The sequence below is a fragment of the Ictidomys tridecemlineatus genome, chromosome 8 (assembly GCF_052094955.1).
Source record: "Ictidomys tridecemlineatus isolate mIctTri1 chromosome 8, mIctTri1.hap1, whole genome shotgun sequence".
In the NCBI taxonomy this organism is placed as follows: domain Eukaryota; kingdom Metazoa; phylum Chordata; class Mammalia; order Rodentia; family Sciuridae; genus Ictidomys; species Ictidomys tridecemlineatus.
The window spans coordinates 111,762,362-111,779,100 of NC_135484.1; the positions used below are offsets into that span (position 1 = coordinate 111,762,362).

Consider the following 16,739-nt stretch of genomic DNA (forward strand, 5'->3'; position numbering starts at 1 on the left):
AGCGTCACTAGGCACCTGCATTGCCCGGGCGGGAGAGGCAGCCCAGCCTTGTGCCCTGTACCTGGCCCCTCTGGGTGCTCCCTTGCACCCTGTGTATCTGCCAACCTCTGTCCCCATCCAGAACTCCTCCCTGAAACCCCAGGCCTCCACAAAACACATCTGAAAGCCCAGCCCAGAGGACAGAGCCCCAGGGTATTGTTGTGGCCTGTGAGGACAAGCTCCCCCACAGCCTGGAGGCTAGAGCCCCTCTCCTAGGGCCAGGAATACCCTGGTCAGCCCATAGGAAGCCCCGGCTCTTTTTTCTGTGGCTTCACAGACAGTGAAATGAGGGTGGGCTGAGGTGTCGGGACGGTTCCACCGAGCACCCATGCGGCCCGGGGTTATAAGGTGGGAAATCCCTGCACCCTGGCTTTCCACGGTTCACCTGGGACCACCCGCGGGAGCTCTCCTGTGAGTCTCCCAGAATCCCACTCCTGGCTCCCATGCTCTGACGGCCGGGGAGGTGCCCAGAGGACGGCTCTCAGGTGGGGCCTGGGGCCTTGTCACCTGCACTGGCTGCTGGTGCTCTGCTTGAGAACTGTGACCCTCAGCAGAGAAGTGTCCTAACCAGCGTTTCAGACACCGTGAGGGTCAGCTCCCCCAGTCCCCACCCACCACGGTAGTTGGAGTACAGGACAGTTTGAGGACAGGTGAGTGGGAAGGTTGCATAGAGAGGAGAGAGGACAGTGTCCCTGCTGGAGGCTGGAGGGGGGAGAAGACTTGGCTCAGCCTCTGAGTAAGAAGCCACCGCCACTGGCTCAGAATGGTGGCAATGAAGAGCCCACCACGCTCCACCCTGTCCTGGGGCGGCTCACTCTGAACAGCCAGCCAGGGAGGACCCCCAGCGGCTGGCATGGCCCTCCTCTTACCGTAGTGACACCCACTGTCACTTGCTGAGGCCCTCATGGCCAGGCACGGAATGACTGTGCAGTGTCAGGATTGTTCCCCATTTAGCAGTTGAGAAAATCAGGCTCAGGGAGGTTAAGTAACTTGCTCAGGGCCACCCAGCCAATTAGCAGAGAGGCCAGGACTAAAGCCAGGCCTGTCCGAGTCTCGTCACCGTCCTCACTTCTGACACCAGTTTTGTTTAGCATCAACGACTGCCCGTGAGGGGCAGGCGTACAGCGTGCCTAGTAGACTTGTCACTTTCTCGTCCACATCTTGTAATATTTCACTCAAACTAATATCCTGCCGTGCCAGGCCCCGGCTGGGGGCCTCACTCCTTCAAGGTGTCCCCACCAGCTCATTTCCCAGGGGCCAGGACTTTCAAAGAGCCATCCTGTATGTCCCTAGAAGGTGGCCTGTGAAGAACTGGGAAGCCACGCCCCTGTCACTGGCTGCTCACCATTTCAGTGAGAAACTCTGAATTCAACTCCCTCGTTTTACCAATGAAGAAACCAAGGCCCCAGGAAATAATGGGATTATTATTAACTCCGTCGTGGAGACAGAGCTTCAAACTCCACATCTAGTGGCCAGATCCCTCCGACCTTCCGGCCCTCTCACCCTGCTCTCCCTGCCTGTGCCCCTTCTGCTTTGCTCCTTGTCCCCTTCCTTCTCTTGCAGCCCTCCCTTCACCCCCACCTTTCCTTCCCTTCTCCTTCCTTCTTCCTGAGAGTCTTGCCCTTTGGCCTGCTCCCTGTTGGCCACTCTGTACAGCTTGTCCATTTGTCCATTCTACGGCCACCTTTGCAGGCCGTGGTGGGGCGGGTCTAAGCACCAGCCCCAGGGCTTGGCCTCCTGGCTTCTGCCCCTCGCCAGCTTCCTCCTGGCCTGCGGGGGGCCTGCTCTTCAAGCCATTCCTGGGTGTCCCCTAGGTATTCCAAGACCGCTCCTGGGCATGCTCGCCAAGAGACCCTGGACCCTGCCGTTGAGGGCCTCAGGCTTCCAAGGTGTCACCTCCGAGGAGTTTGATCACTAAGACTTTGACAAAGGGACTCTGCCACAGCAGCCCAGCCTTGGGCAAGGCAGCTCCCCACTCTGCAATTCCCTGGCCTCATCTGTAAAATGCACCAGGGTCGCTCTACATTATCCTTCCACGAGCAGATGAACATTCAGCGCCATTAAAAAGCTTCTGCAAAGAGAGCAAGAGCCCAGCGACTGTGTTCACCTGAACTCCATGGTGGCTGTTCTCTACACGCTCTGCAGGCCAGTGAGCTGGTCCTCTCGCCAGCCTCCAAAAGCCCAGCGTCCAGGTCCTGAGGGCTGACCATACTAAATGCCCTGGCAACCCAAGAAGCCTAAGTATCATCAACATTGCTTATTAATTTTTTTTTTTTTACTGCTCCAATCAACGTAAGGGAAACTTTATTGAGAACCCAAGGCCATGCATAGGGCTTGGACAGGAGGCCACCCTTTGGGGAAAGGAGCCAGTGGAGGGGCTTTATTTGACCTTCTTGGGGCGGAGGTTGTTGGTGTGGCCAACTTTTACTTGCAGCAGCTGACAGCACAGGGGTGCAGGCAGGCTTCACGCTTGTGACAGATCATCTTGTCACAGCTGTACTTCTGGGCAAGTGCGCAGGGAAGGCTCCGTGATGCCACCTCGCAAGTGAAGCACCAAGTGCAGGTGGACTTTCTGGAGGTTGTAACCTGAGAGTGCAGCTGTCCTCCACCTGGTCAGGTGCGATGCCCTCCTTGTCTCGAATTTTCGCTTTGACATTCTTGTTTGTTTGTTTGGTTTTTTCGGTGCTGGGGATTGAACCCAGGGCCTTCTGCATGTGAGACAAGCACTCTACCAACTGAGCTATATCCCCAGCCCCGCTTTGACATTCTTGATGGCATCACGGGGTTCAACGTCGAGGGTGATGGTCTTGCCTGTCAGGGTCTTCACAAAGGTCTGCATCTCTGCATGCGCTCGGGAGCCTTGTTGAAGAGAAAGAGTTGTTTATTAATTTTTATTAAGGAGATAATTCATTCTCATAGCTGGTATGCTCCCTTTCCAGGAGAGAGAGCATGAGAAATGAATTCAGTGTCAAAGGCTGGCTGGACAAAGAGGGCAGAGGTTGTCTGTGGCACACTCCTGAGGGTCAAGAAACTGAGCCCTGGCCCCCAGGGATACTCCAGCAGTCTAGGAGATGGGGAGTCACTCCCTCAGGAGCCCCAGGCCTGCACATGGTGCCGTGTGTCCTCCTGCAGGACATGGCTAGCCTCTGCAGGGGGTGCTGCATGTCCTCATCTGCCTTGGTGCCATCGCACCCTTCTGCCCTGCCCTTATCCATTTCTCCTCCTCTTCTACCCACTCCCAACCCTCCACAATTTGACATCTATAAACTCCCCCTGGAATCTACAAAGACTCCACTGGAAGCCATGGAGCCAATGAGCCATTTGTGTACCAATGACTTGGTCTTGCAGACTTGCTACACTTTCCGCACTGACCTTGGCCTGCTGTAATTGAAACATCTGCAAGATGAAAAGCCCTTTCTCCTCCCCTCCACCAGGCTGGCACCAGAAACCGCTCGGAAGCCCTGGGAACCGGCCACTGTTCTCCAAAGGCAAACGCGCACAGCCTGCCACCTGGTGGCTGCCTCCAGTCCTGCAGTAGCCCTCGCCCGACACAGCACAGACCCAGCTTCTCCAAGGTGCCCCAGGGAGACTCCAGACTGCTAGGAAATGAGCCCTAGTGGGAGGAGCGGGGACCAGGCTCTGATTTTCTTCCTGTTTATTCGACCCACTGTCCTGAGTCCAGAGTCAGAGCCCTGCTACTGGCTGAGGTTGGAGGAGAAGGTGGAAGAGGAGCTGGGCAGTGTCTCCACTCACCTGTGGGACACCTGGGTCATCAGGCCTGCCAAGTGCCTTGGACTGACCATGTAGGCTTGGCAAGGCCAGCTCACCCGTCTGTCCTTGGCCTGACACTCAGCCTGAGCCTCCCCAAGTATGTCCCATGTGACTTCTTAGGTCTCTTTGAGCTCTGCTATGGTCTCTACACAGGACCATCCCAGAGCAAGGAAGAGGATTCCCTCTCTGGGGGCTTACAGCACAGCTGAGAGCAGGGCAGAGTAACTAGAATAACTGGCCCCCACCTCGTCTGCACCCGGGAGGGGCCCCTGGTTTCCTCTGTCTGCAGCCAGGAATCCAAGGCAAGCCAACACATCAGGCCACCATGATAAAGGGGCCCAGTGCACCTGATGAGCACAGAGTCAGCAGCTGAGGCCACCTGGGGTGGTCCCTGTGGCCAGGGGAAAGCCAGTGTGGAGCTAGCAGTTGGGAGCTCAGGCCTGGGCCTCGCAGTCATGACGAGGCCCAGATGCTACCACCTACTGGAATTTCCCCAGCTTCGCCCTACACCTCAGTTTTCTCATCTGTGAATTAGGATAATGACGTCCTCCTCTGACCACTGAGAGGCCTGAATGGCACGGCAATTCCCGAGCACCCTCTCAAGGCCTGGCATGTAAACAGTGACGGTCTCCACTGCCTGCTGTTCACCTTCTGTGGCCAACACATGGTCTGCCACAACAATGAAATCAGTGTTCAAACCACCCAAGACAGGATTCTTGTCACTTAGTCACGTCTGTTCGGGCTCTATAACAAAATCCCAGAGACTGGGTTGGCTTATTTGGGTTTTGTTGTTGTTATTGCAGTTGTTTGGTTCTTCTTTTGGGGTTTGGGGTTTTGGGTTTTGGTTTATGTGTGTTTGTGTGTGCATGTGGAGGGGGGTCCTGGGGATTGAACCCAGGGATGCGCTACGACTGAGCTACACTCCCTGTTCCTTTTATTTTATTTTTTTATTTTTGAGACAAAGTCTCACTGAACCGCCAAGGTTGGCCTCCAACTTGCCAGCCTCTCGCCTCAGCCTCCCAAGTGGTGGAGACCATTGCTGTGCACCCCTGTGCCCAGTTCATCTGTTTTCCAACGAGCATTTGTTTTTCACAGTTCTGGAGGCAGGGAAGCCCAAGACCAAGGCACTGGCAATGTTGGTGTCTGGTAAAGGACTTCACATAGGAAAAGGGGCCAGTGCTTCTGATATTTCCTTTATAAAGTCACTGACCCCATTCATGAGGGCTTTCTCTGATCTCAAAGGCCCAGCCTCCTCATCCCGTCCACCATAGGAACTCCATGGCACAGCAGATCTGCTCCTGCTGAGGGCCCCCTTCTGGCTGGCACAGACCTCCTCCCCGTAGTGTCCAGGGAGAGACTCAGGCCGAGTGCTCTGGCCTCCCCCTCCCTCCTCATAAGGACACTAACCCCATCTTGAGGGCCACCTTCAAACCTCACCCAAACCTAATTACCCCCCAAGGCCCCACCTTTAAACACCGTTACACTGGGGAGTGGGACCTCAACATAGGCATGTGGGGAGGACCCCCAGTTCGCAAAAGCCGCTGGATAGAAACAACATAAACCCTGCATTGCTCTTCTTCTTTTTTTTTTTTAAGAGAGAGAGAGAGAATTTTTTAAATATTTATTTTCTAGTTTTCGGTGGACACAACATCTTTATTTTATTTGTATGTGGTGCTGAGGATCGAACCCAGCGCCCTGCACATGCCAGGCGATTGCGTTACCGCTTAAGCCACATCCCCAGCCCCTGCATTCTCTTCTTATTCCCTCTAACTTTGGCTTTTGTCGTTTTTTGCAGTGTCCTGAGTGCCAGAAAAGTCTCGCCCTCGCCCTGCCCCAGCCCGCGCAGCCCCGAGCAGAGCAGCACTGGCACCTGGCTGGAAGGCAGGTCGGTGGCCTCCCTCCCTCTCGAGGCCTGCGACGGCTTCTGCAGTAAAAGTCACATTCTCTTCCCCCAAAGCCGCACAGATGGAACCCAGGGCTGGCCCCCGTCCTGTCCCCCGGGGATCCCAGGGAATCTCTCATGCTTTGTGATTCCCCAAGCTGGGGAGTTTTCTCCCAGGGCACCGGGTCCTTGTCCAGCAGAGGTGCTTCACAGTTCCTTGTGAAGAATGTACCTGAAGTCACACAGGAAAGAGGAGCCAGCCGAGGGCAGCTCCAACCAAACCCACCAGCCCCTCTGCCCAAGCAGAGCCGGCCACCTGGCCCCAGCCAGAAGCCTTTTGCTTGGGGACTGAACAGAGATGCTAAGGCTCCTGGCCTGTGCTCTTGGTGGCCGTGACTACAGCGCCCACTCACCTGGCAGGCCTCTTCCTCTCCCAGCGCTCAGCCAAGGCAGAACCCCACCACGGTCCCTCCCCTCCCGAGCCCAGGATGGCCAGCAGCTCCTGGGGCAGGGCCCCTCACTGAGCGGCAGCTGGAATCCCCACACCCAGAACCACTCGTGATCATGGACGGGCCTTGTTAACAGCCCTCCCGGCCTTCTAAGGCAGTGGTGCCACCCAGTGCCCTGTGGAGTGACGGGTGTCGGGCTGAAGACTGGCACAGCCAGGGCAGTGTGCCACTCTGACTTTTCTTAAAGCAATCTAGAAGGCTGAATGGAGAGAGAGGAGGGGAAGGGTGCAGACCTCGCTCTCTTTATAAGGGATTCCCTGAAAATCCCACATGAGCTTCTGCTCACGAACCTCCCTGGCCACACAGAGCTGCAAAGGATTGTGGGGAGGCGTGCTGCAAAGGATTGTGGGGAGGCGTGCTTTTTTTTGTACTAACTTAGCTAAACATGGTTCTGTTTTGGGGGGAGACACAGGAGATTACTGATCTCAGTCTTGGGGGCAACTCGCTAGACCATAGTGGGGGAGTGTATATGTATTGTATTGGGGGGACATCCTTAAAGATGTCACATCTAAGGTGGGTGCAAAAAGACAGCTGGGTAAAAAGAGGTGGGTTTGGAAAGTCCAGGATGAGGACAGGTGTGGAGGTGAGGGATGGAGACAGAGGTGAAGAGGAGGAGATGATGAAGGCAAAGGCCCTGAAGCTGGATGTGGCTTCACATATCCAGTAGCAAAAAGAAGGAAGAGGGTCAAGGTGGCCCCAGGGTAGTGTGGGGGCACAGTGGTGGGGGGGATCCGAACACACGCAGGACCTGGAAGGTCACTGGATAGAATTTGAATTTTACTCCAGAGGTCATGAGAGGAGTCTAAGCCAGGGAGTGCATGACCCAATGTGCTTGATAAAAGGACAAGAGTGGCTGTGCAGAAGGTGGGAGGGAGGGAGAAGGAGGCAGGGTGCCACATGCACCTGGTGAGAGTTACTCCCCACAAATGGGAACGCATTTTGGAAAACTGAATGCTGAGTTCCACAGTAAGGAGTAGTAAAGTGCGACGTGTCACTGTCCCCAGCATCCCTGAGAGGACAACTTCGTCTGTCCCTCTCACCGGAGACAGCCAGACGGACTCTGACATCCTGGCATTCCTCAAGGCCAGGCAGAACATTCTGCAGAAGAAATGTAAGTGCTCCCCGGGGCCCAGAGCCCCTGCTCTGCTCACCAGCATGGGGGCGGCATGGGGAGGCTGGAGTGGACAGCCCGATGGGAAGGCAGCAGGAAGCGTCCTGGGCTGGGCCCTTCCCACGTGCTGGCCTCTGCTTCCCCCTGGAGAAGGGACGAGAACGGCCCAAACAGGCCGGAGTGCAGCAGAGCCCACTTGGCAGAGCCTCTCCCTCTCCAGGCCTTCCGCTCCGTTTGTTCCCTGTCCCTGAAGGCGGCTCTCTCTCCTGCCCAGCCTTCTCCAAACAGGAAGGGCCTGAGTGATGCGTGGTGGATTGTGGAATCCCGGCTGGAACTCTCGCTCTCCTCCTGGAGCGTGGTTCTTGCCAACAAGTGTGGATGTAAACACCACTTGAGGGCCCAGGCCCCAGGCCACTGCATCAGTCATGGAGGAAGCATGTGGCGTGACAGACGACAGGAAGGCAAGGAGAAGGCCCTTCCTGGCCCTTGTCACTGGCCTGCCCCCTTCCTCTCAGCAGCTGACCATCTCCATCTGCTGTGGACAGGCCACTTCTCCTGCATTCCATGCCCCAGGGGCAAGGCCCAGGGCCTCCTGCTCCAGCCCTGCACTAGTCTCAGCCTTACCCCATAACCCAAAGGCTCCTAGACAGGCTCAGCATTGCCTTCCCGTGCCAAAGGAGCCCCACCTTGACAGTGTGTGTGTTACTGAAACAAAATACCTGGGACTGGGAAACTTCATAAAGAAAAGAGATGCGTTCTACTGACAGTTCCGGGACATGGCACTCGCATCAGCTCAGCTGTGGTGAAGACCTCATGGTGGACGAGAGTGACAGGGAGGGCTCACACACAAGGCCCAGAGCCAGAGTGACTCAGGAGTCAGGCTTGTCTATAGCAACGCGCTCTCAAGAACTAGCTCAAGGCCCCCAGGACAGTCTTACTCCCTGCTGAGGGCAGACCCAGGACCTACGGGCCTCCCCCGAGGCCCCACTCCCAGCACCACCACGCTGAGAGCAGGCCTCCAACACATGGACCTGTGCAAACTCAAACAACACTGCCACCAACTTGTGTGACATCTTGACCTTCTCTCATCCCCAGCTTCCTTGTCTAAAAAAGAGAAGGAAATCATATTTGGTGATCTCGAAGGCCCATCGGTGCCTAAAATACTGTGATGATATATGTCGGGCTCTGAACAACAGTGAGCAGCCAGTCGGTCAACAAACACTATCTATTAGGCACCTCCTGTATGCCAGGTTCCACTGCTAGTGCTGGGACGACACCAGGAAAAGTCGAGTCCCGCCCTGGAGAACTGACATTGTGGGGGTGCAGGAGATAAGCCATGAGCGCGTCAACAGACAGAGGAGGTGATGTGAGACAGTGTCGCGGACAGCAGCTCAGAAGACTGTGGGTGGGAAGGCCTCTCAGGAGAGGAGAACCCTAAACTCGTGGCTGAATAATGAGGACAGCAGCCATGTGACAATCTGGAGCCGCAGTCTAAGCAGAAGGGCAGAAGGTGGAAAGGCTCGGAGGGAAGGAGGCCTGAGGGCTGGAGGGCGGGAGCCAGAGCAGGGCCATGTTATCCAGGTGATGCCATGTTATCACAACCCTGGGGGGCTGTGACCATGGGAGTGACGGGATCTGAGAGACGCCTTAGAAAGCTTGCCCTGGCCACCATGCAGACCAGGAGTCGACCGGCTACAGGCCAAGACTGTAAAGGTGCAGGCAAGGGGCAAGAGCCACAGGAGACTGGACAGGAGATGGAAGGGGAAACGGAAGCCAGGCATCTCCTGCCCTTTCCATCTGCGCAGCTAAGAGGATGGTGGAGCCGTTCATTGGAACGGGAGAGGCCAGGAGGTGTCAGAGGGAAGGGTGGGAGCCTTGCAGAGTTCTGGTGGGCTGCCACCAACATCCCAGAGGAGACGTTGAGGAGGCCGCAGAGCACGAGGCGCTCAAGAGAGAACCAAGGCTAGAAGAAGAAACAGGGAGCCATCATGCCTGGAGTGTGCTGAGCAGGAGGCGGGCTGGGGTCTCCTCGAGGAGTGTACAGAGCTGATCCCATTGTTAGGGAACGGCCCTGGGGAGCCCCAACCCTGCAAGGTGGGGAGGAAGCTGAGACCCTGAGAAGGCACCTCCAGAGTCTGAGCAGGGACAGCAGGCGAGAGGTGTGTGGCCTCGGGAGGTCTGGAGAAGAAGGGCTTCCAAGGAGAGAGGCTTACAGTGTCCACTGTGCTGAGAGGTTGAGGGAGGAAGGGCAGGTGTTGACCACTGGCCCTTTGGAATGTCACGGACAGTAGTTGTGGGACCTGGGTCTGGTGAGGAAAGAATGGAGGGGAGGAAGCTGAGGCACTGAGCAGAGGCAACCCCCCAGGGAGGCCAGCTGAGCGGAGGACAGAGGGTAAGGCTGGAGCTGAAAGGAGGCAGGAGGCCAGGGGTGGGTCTTGCTCGCTGTAAGTGGCGACTAGGAAGACACGTCAAGGAGTGGCCATGGGGAGAGGAGCGGGTGCTGTGGGGAACGGGGAGACTGCTGGAGAAACTTCCTTGAGAAAGTGAGCAGAGGCGGTCTCCGGGTCATCAGGAGGAAGGGGCCGCCATTGGATCCCCCCCTGGTCACAGATTCCAGAGGTCAACCTCCATCCCTCCCCGCAAGAGACCTGCAAGTGAGCAGTCAAGTTCACATCAGGGAGGGGCTGGGGATGTGGCTCAAGCGGTAGCGCGCTCGCCTGGCATGCGTGCGGCCCGGGTTCGATCCTCTGGACCACATACAAACAAAGATGTTGTGTCCGCCGAGAACTAAACAATAAAACATTAAAAATTCTCTCAAAAAAAAAAAAAAAAAGTTCACATCAGGGAGATGTGATCCAGCTCTCTTAGAGGAACAGGTGCAAACCCAAGGTCTCTGTCAGCATGGCGTCTTCCTGGGGCGCTGACCCTGACCGTGCAGACACTGCAGCCGTGGGCACCTTCATCAGAACCTGGATGGCGAATTGCCATTTGTGGTCTTTCAAGTTACCTGATCTCATCTGATGCTCTCCGCGCTCCTACACGGCATCCAGAGTCCAGATACCTTCCCCCTTTGACCACAGGAGACAAAGACATTTCGAAGTCAAAGAACCTGCCCAAGCAACCCAGCTAGTGCTTGGCAGAGGCAGGCTAGCCCAGGCTGCTGCTCCCTGCACTGGGCTATGGGGTCTCAAAAAGTTACTGCCACCAAGATGTGCCCACTCTGCTACAGGGAGTTGACCTCTTGTCCTCAAGAAAAGGGACCAGGATGGGTGCAGGGGTGACTGTGCCTCCACCCACCCTGTAGCCGGGAAGTAATTCATCCAAACACAAAAGTCCCAGGATCCAATTTTCAGTCTTAAAAGGGAAAAAATATATAATAATTCTGGTTTCTAAGTGACAAAGGGGAGATGAGGGGATGCTGCAAAGGAAGCCACAGGGGGGGTGATGAGGAGCCCCTTGCCCGCAGTCAGGACGAAGGCCAGCGGGTGGCCCGGGGCCCACTGCCCAGCGCTGCACACGCGGCCCACTTATCAGGCCACCCTGCCAGGCAACACGGAGCCCAGGCGGCACCACAGCCAAAGCAAACACTCCCCTGCCCTGGGCCCCACTCTTAATTTAGCGTGCAGCGCTGTCACGGCTTCTTCAGCCGCGCTCATTACCGGGAATTTGTGACTGTGGGCTGGGAGCAGGAGCCCAGAGAGGGCGATTTAACATAAACCCCTCCGCTCTCAGGCTTCACCAGTGCCGGGATGAATAGACTTGATTTAGGATTCGGGGAAACGCTGCAGAGCACTTTAAATCCCTGCCAGGGGCACGTGAGGACAGGTATATGTCCCCCGCAAGGGGCGTTAGTCATCCAGAGTCAAATCTGCCGCTTCCCACTGCCAAGGATGGTTTTCACGACTGAGGAAATGAGGTTAACCCCTTCCTAGAGCCCCCTTAATTCCTGAGTTCAAACATATTTCCATCCAGAAAGGAACCATGTTGTGACCAGATAACCTCAAGCCCCTCTTCTCCCAAGGTGGCAGGAGGAGGCCTGCCAGGGGTCTCCCAGTCCCCGGGGGAACTTCAGCTCTTGCCTGTGTCCAGGAGTCTTGGGGGAGTGAAAGAGCAGGGGACACTGAGGGAAGGAACCTCAATTCAAGCCTCTCTACCCTGTGTGGCCTTGGGCAGTCCCCACCCCTCAGTGTCTGTCACATACAGACTCTACCTTGCCCGGTGGGAGCCCCTCCAGAGATAATGCCCACATCAGTCTCCCAGGAACCGCCAAGCTCCGGAGAGTTCACAGGGAAGGAGGCCTCCCTGTGAGGACCGGTCCCACGCCAAGAGTGTGACTTTTTTTTAATGGTATCTCTGTGGCAGTGCCCTTCTGGGAACACGCAGTAAATCAAAACCCCAATACAAACTGAGAGCTCCGTCACTTGATCTCAGGGAGCAAATGGAAGGAATGGCTTGCTGTCTGTGCACATGAGGAGCTGTGTCCTGGGGTGCCACATGCTCCCAGCCCTGTTCTGTAGCACTCCTTCCCCACCCCAGTCCCTGCTGCAAGTGCCCTTGGAGGTCGGGGGCTGTCCTGGGTGGGGACCGGCTCAGACTCCTTGTTAACTAATCCTGGCCCCATGCTCCTCAGTGCACAGGGGAAAAGTCAGGCCTCAGACCTGGTCAGTCACCACGTGCCCCGTGGTGCCTAGTTCTGCCCCCACCAGTCCTTGGGCTGGAGACAAAAGCAGTGGGTTTCTATCCTGGCTGGGCATCAAACTCACCGGGGCCCACCCCTAGAGATCCTGAAACAGTGAGGAGGTGTGTGGCCTGGGCATCAGGATTCCCAAGGCTGCCCAGAAGTCCCCATGGTGCAGCAGAGCCAAGAGCCACAAGTCCAGAGTGACTGGGGTCCACCACCTTCCTCGGCTCTGTGTGCCTACTCTCCCTTCCCATTCTAGGATCCCATTAGGACAGGTCAGATGCCTTAAAAATGAGGCCAGCCTGGGCCTTGCACACAGCATGGACCTGCAAGACCGGGACTTGTGGCCTTGAGTGTTCTCATCCTCTTCCTTCCACACCTCCCATGAGCAACGGGCCACTGAGAATCTGTCTTCTCCAGTATCCAGCAGTCCAAGCCCACACTCTCTGCCCACTGCCAGGCCCCGTGGCCACACCTGGAAGCTGCATCTGCCTGCTCACCTGTTTCCCGACAGGCCTCACCCCCCAACCTCCCTAACCTCTGCAATTGTGTAAAAAGCATTCTATTCATTTCTTCACCCAGGGAGCTCAGAAATTCCCCTTTGCTCTTATCGTATTAGCCAAACTTTAAGCAGATAAGCTGCCTATAACTCACACTTTATGTGACAGTAAATCTAAGGATTTTGTTAAAGTACAGATTCTGATCCAGTAAGTCCAGGATGGAGCCCGAGACCCATCCCTTAACCAGCTCCTCAGGGATCCCAGTGCGTGTGGCCCGTGGACCATGCTTTGGGAAGCCAAGAGCCAAGCTAGCTACCTGGCTTTGTCCAGGAGTCCTCTGCTCTGGCCGTCAGGAAGTGAGGAACGTGAGGCCCGTCCTGGCTGGAGCTCAAGGCCGATAGTTCCCAATCCAGTAAGCCTTCTCCGTAACCAGCTACAGGAGGTGGCCGGACGAGGGTCACGTGGCCAGGAGGCACCATCTTGAAATAGCGTACTATCCACAGCAAAAAGCAAGGAGACTCTCTCGGGGACTGAGAAGGGCATCAGTGAGAACCATGAAGTTGGGAAAGTTAGTGTGAGTGTGTTAACGGTTTGCATATGAGGGGTCCCTCAAAAACACCTGAGTTAATGCAGGGTATGCAGAGGTAAAATGGTTAGATGATGAATGTCACCTCCAGCTGTCACCTAGTCAGTCCCTCCTAATTTGAACGGAGGGTGGTAACTGTGGGCAGGTGGGGCATGGCTAGAGGAGGTGGGGCCGTGGGGGCTGCCCTGGAAAGGAGCCTCTGCCTCGAGGCCCTTCACCCCTCTCTCAGCTTCCTAGTGGCCATGAGCTGACAGCTTTCCTCTGCTGGCCCTGGCCCCTGAGGGGCTGCCTTCCCTTTGTCCCAGAGCAATGAGTTGACCCAGCACAGACTGAGCCTCTGCAGCCAGGAGCCAAGAATAAACCTGTCCTCCTCTAAGTTGTCCTTGTCAGGTATTTTGGTCACAGTGACAAAAATGAAGCTCTGTGAGGCAGGACACAGCCCCGGGGGAGTGAGTGCCTCAGGCACAGCCTAACCAAGAGCATCCCGTCTCCTTCCAGGTCTGGGAAGCAACTGATTTTCTGAGGAGAGTCCAGCCATGTGCTGCTTCAAGACTGAAGTGCAGACAGAGTCTGGCCTGGGAGCAGCTGGTGAACTTGAACCCAGCAGAGGGGAGCTGTGTTTCTTTAGGGATGGTGTCCTGGGGGCGGCCAGAGACGCTGGGCCGGGGCTGCAGGTGACATCCTTCCTGTGGTTGCTGGAGCTGCTGGCAGGATGAGGCTTCAGCTCGCTCTCAGTGACGTCTCCATAGATAACGACAAACTTTTGAGATTATGAGATCCTAACGTAGTGGCAAGGGAAGCCCACAGTGGTATGATGTGGGGGATAATAATCAGTTAATTTTAGCTACTTACCAGCCCTCTGCCCTGGCCTGGCCCCTAAGTTAGAAGCCCAGGAGTGGCTACGGGCAGTCCAGGCAGGACTGGGGAGCCCCAGGCAAGGCAGCAGATGGCAGAGCACCTTGATGGCCTCTCTCAGCCCAAACCCTCTCTCTGAGTGGACAGCTCTCAAGAGCTGAGAGAGGGCAGCTCGGGCACCACAGGACTCAGCCTCCACCCAACCACTTGGGGCTTGGCAGGATTTGAGCCAAACTCCCTGTTCACACAGGGAAAGCACGGCTGCCAGGGTCTTGTCTCATTGAACCGGCCCAGCACTCCAGGCACTGGCCTCATGACAAACCCGTGGACGGGGCCAGCCCTCAGGAGACCCAGGAGAACCACAGAACTACAGCCTGCATGGGGGCTTCAACCTAGCTCCAGCTGGGGGGGGGGGAGTGGGAGGGGGTGGCGCTGGAAAGGAGGCTACCTGAATAAAAGTGCCTGTCCCTCACTCCTAGAGTCTGCTGTACGTAGAGGACCTGGGGACCCTGGAGGGAGAGCAGAGAGAGAATGCGGATAATTGGTTTGTTTGGGTTTTTTTCTCTCTTTTAGAACTGGGTAAAAAGAGTCATGAGGGACGAGGGGGATTTGTTCCATCTCAAAGCTAGCCAGGCCCACAGGGCTGCTCTAGGTCACGCCCTGGCTCACACCATTAGAAAGCGGAAGCAAAGGGAGACACGTCTTGCTGCTCCACAGCCAGTGTCCCTCACCAGCCCACCCAGAGAGACCCCGTCCCCTTACTGTTTCCTTTTCTTCATCACCAACAGACATATTCTCCTTCTTTTCTCGCCTATTTTTAAATGACCTTCCACCCCCTAGTACTGAAAGCCCCAGGACAACAGGGACCTCTTCCTCTTGCTCCTTACTGTGTCCCCAGCACAGAATCGGTGTTCAATAAATAGTCCCTCTGTTCACAGGTGACAGAACCAGAATGCAGCTTGCCCTCAGGCTCCCTGCACTTCCCTCTGGCTCAGTGAGTGAGCCCCAATGTGGTGGGGAACACCTCCTGGTCCTCGTGATTCTAGGACACACCGAAAGTCCTTAGTAAAGTCTGTAGAACCAGGGGAAGACCATACAGAGCCCTGACAACCTGATTCTAGAAGGTTCTCCGAGAGCCCATGGCGTACACATATTGATGCACACACACACACACACACACACACACACACACACACACACTCAGGAGTCCTGAAGATGGTGTGGAACCTACCAGCACACTCTCTGGAAACAGCACCAGTGTTCCTGGCAGCCTTGAGCTGGCTAGAGTCTGTTGACTTTAGCTCTCCCGCTGAGACGTTATCTTCTGGATCCAAAGGCTTTATTGACAGAGATGTGTGGTTTGGCCCCACGGCCCCATGCAGGGTGTGAACCAGCCTCCTGGAACAGTCTCTGTGGGCAGGGAGGAAATGGAGAAGAGAGAAAAACACACAGGTAATCTGGGGCCACTGGATCTTGCTAATCTAGTCATATGCAAAGCATGCATGGGAACTGGTGAGGAAGCTCCCCACTCCAAAAGGCCTGTCCCTGGTCCCTGTTCCTCCCGGGAAGCTGAGCCTGGGGGAGGTGATGGTAGTCCAGCGTGCATCTGCACCCAAGGATGCAGCTGGCCTCTGGGATGGGAGGAACAGGTGAATGCTGAGGTAGGGTGCTCCGGCAGTCCACTGGGCTCAGGGGAACCAGGAATCATAAGAAGTCTCTGAGTTCACTCAGGCCCAAATGAAGAGTGTTTCAAAATGTTTCTGGAAAGCAGCCGGATGGGTGACTCCAGCCCCATCCCAGCTAGAATTCCCTTGGCTCTATGTTCCCTGGACAGGACGTGGGGGTGGGGGTGATGGTGAGCTTCCTCAGTTCTAGCCAACAGGGACTTTTAAAAAGCAGATAGAGAAACTGGTACACTGAATAATGAGTCTTCATACTTCACCAGCTAGAATAGAATTGGCATCCAAAGCTTTGTCGGGGCCTCGTGGATTGGCGTATACTTCTCTGCCTTTTAAATTTTGGCCATGTGTATATAAAGTGTATTTAGGATGACATAAGCAGAAGCCTGAAACAGCTTGCAGGGTTAGGCTGTGATTTCTTTCACTCTTGCGATATCTTGAGATGAACAGATCTTGGATAGCTGCCGCTCTTTCAACCTGGACCTTGGAACATACAGAGAAGAAATCTGAGCTGTCTCCAGACTGGAACAGAGCTTCCCAGTCAGTGAAGCCCAGTCCAGATCAGCTGAATCACAGTTGACCCAAAGACCTACTGTCTTACAAGAATAAATGCTTCTTGGCATAAACCACTGAGACTTGGGTTGGTTTGTTACCAAGCATTAATTCTAACAATAGCCGACTGATAACAGTATTAAAACCCCCAAACAGTGCATGAGTAAAAAGAATGTCTTACTACAAAGAAATCCACACTACAGAGAAACGCTCAATATCTTTTTTTATAGATTTATTTTTTAGTTGTAGTTGGACACAACACCTTTATTCTATTTTTATGTGATGCTGAGGATGGAGGCGTTGCACGTGCTAGACAAGCGTTCTACCGCTGAGCCACACCCCAGTCCATCAATCTCTTCTTGCTGCCTGTTGAAAGGCATCTTAGAGTTGGTCATATATGAAAAACGGGCCTACCACTTGCAAACATGGTGGAGCAACAGGGACCTGATTTACTCTCCTGCTTTAAATGACTAAAATCTGCACGACACACATAGAACAATGGTTCTTAGACACTGGATAGTAGGCAGTACAGGACTTGGACCACAAGAGAAGGGCTGCCTACAGACTGCGGCTC

General features: G+C 55.3%; 1 protein-coding gene across 10 annotated transcripts in view; it reads left to right on the forward strand.

Moving 5' to 3' along the window:
- The window catches only part of Kif6 (kinesin family member 6), a 390,004-nt gene extending 373,762 nt beyond the window's left edge, over positions 1–16,242 (forward strand). For 5 of the 10 annotated variants that reach the window (XM_040282597.2, XM_040282600.2, XM_040282601.2 and 2 more), the window contains 4 exons: positions 3,474–3,614; positions 5,606–5,695; positions 7,206–7,312; positions 13,578–16,242. In XM_040282597.2, coding sequence (XP_040138531.2) covers positions 3,474–3,614; positions 5,606–5,695; positions 7,206–7,312; positions 13,578–13,594 — 355 coding nt within the window. In that variant the 3' untranslated portion in view covers positions 13,595–16,242. The remainder of the gene's footprint in view (positions 1–3,473; positions 3,615–5,605; positions 5,696–7,205; positions 7,313–13,577) is intronic. The other 5 variants (XR_013425186.1, XR_013425183.1, XR_013425184.1 and 2 more) reach the window with 5 other exon arrangements.
- Positions 16,243–16,739: the final 497 nt, after the last annotated feature.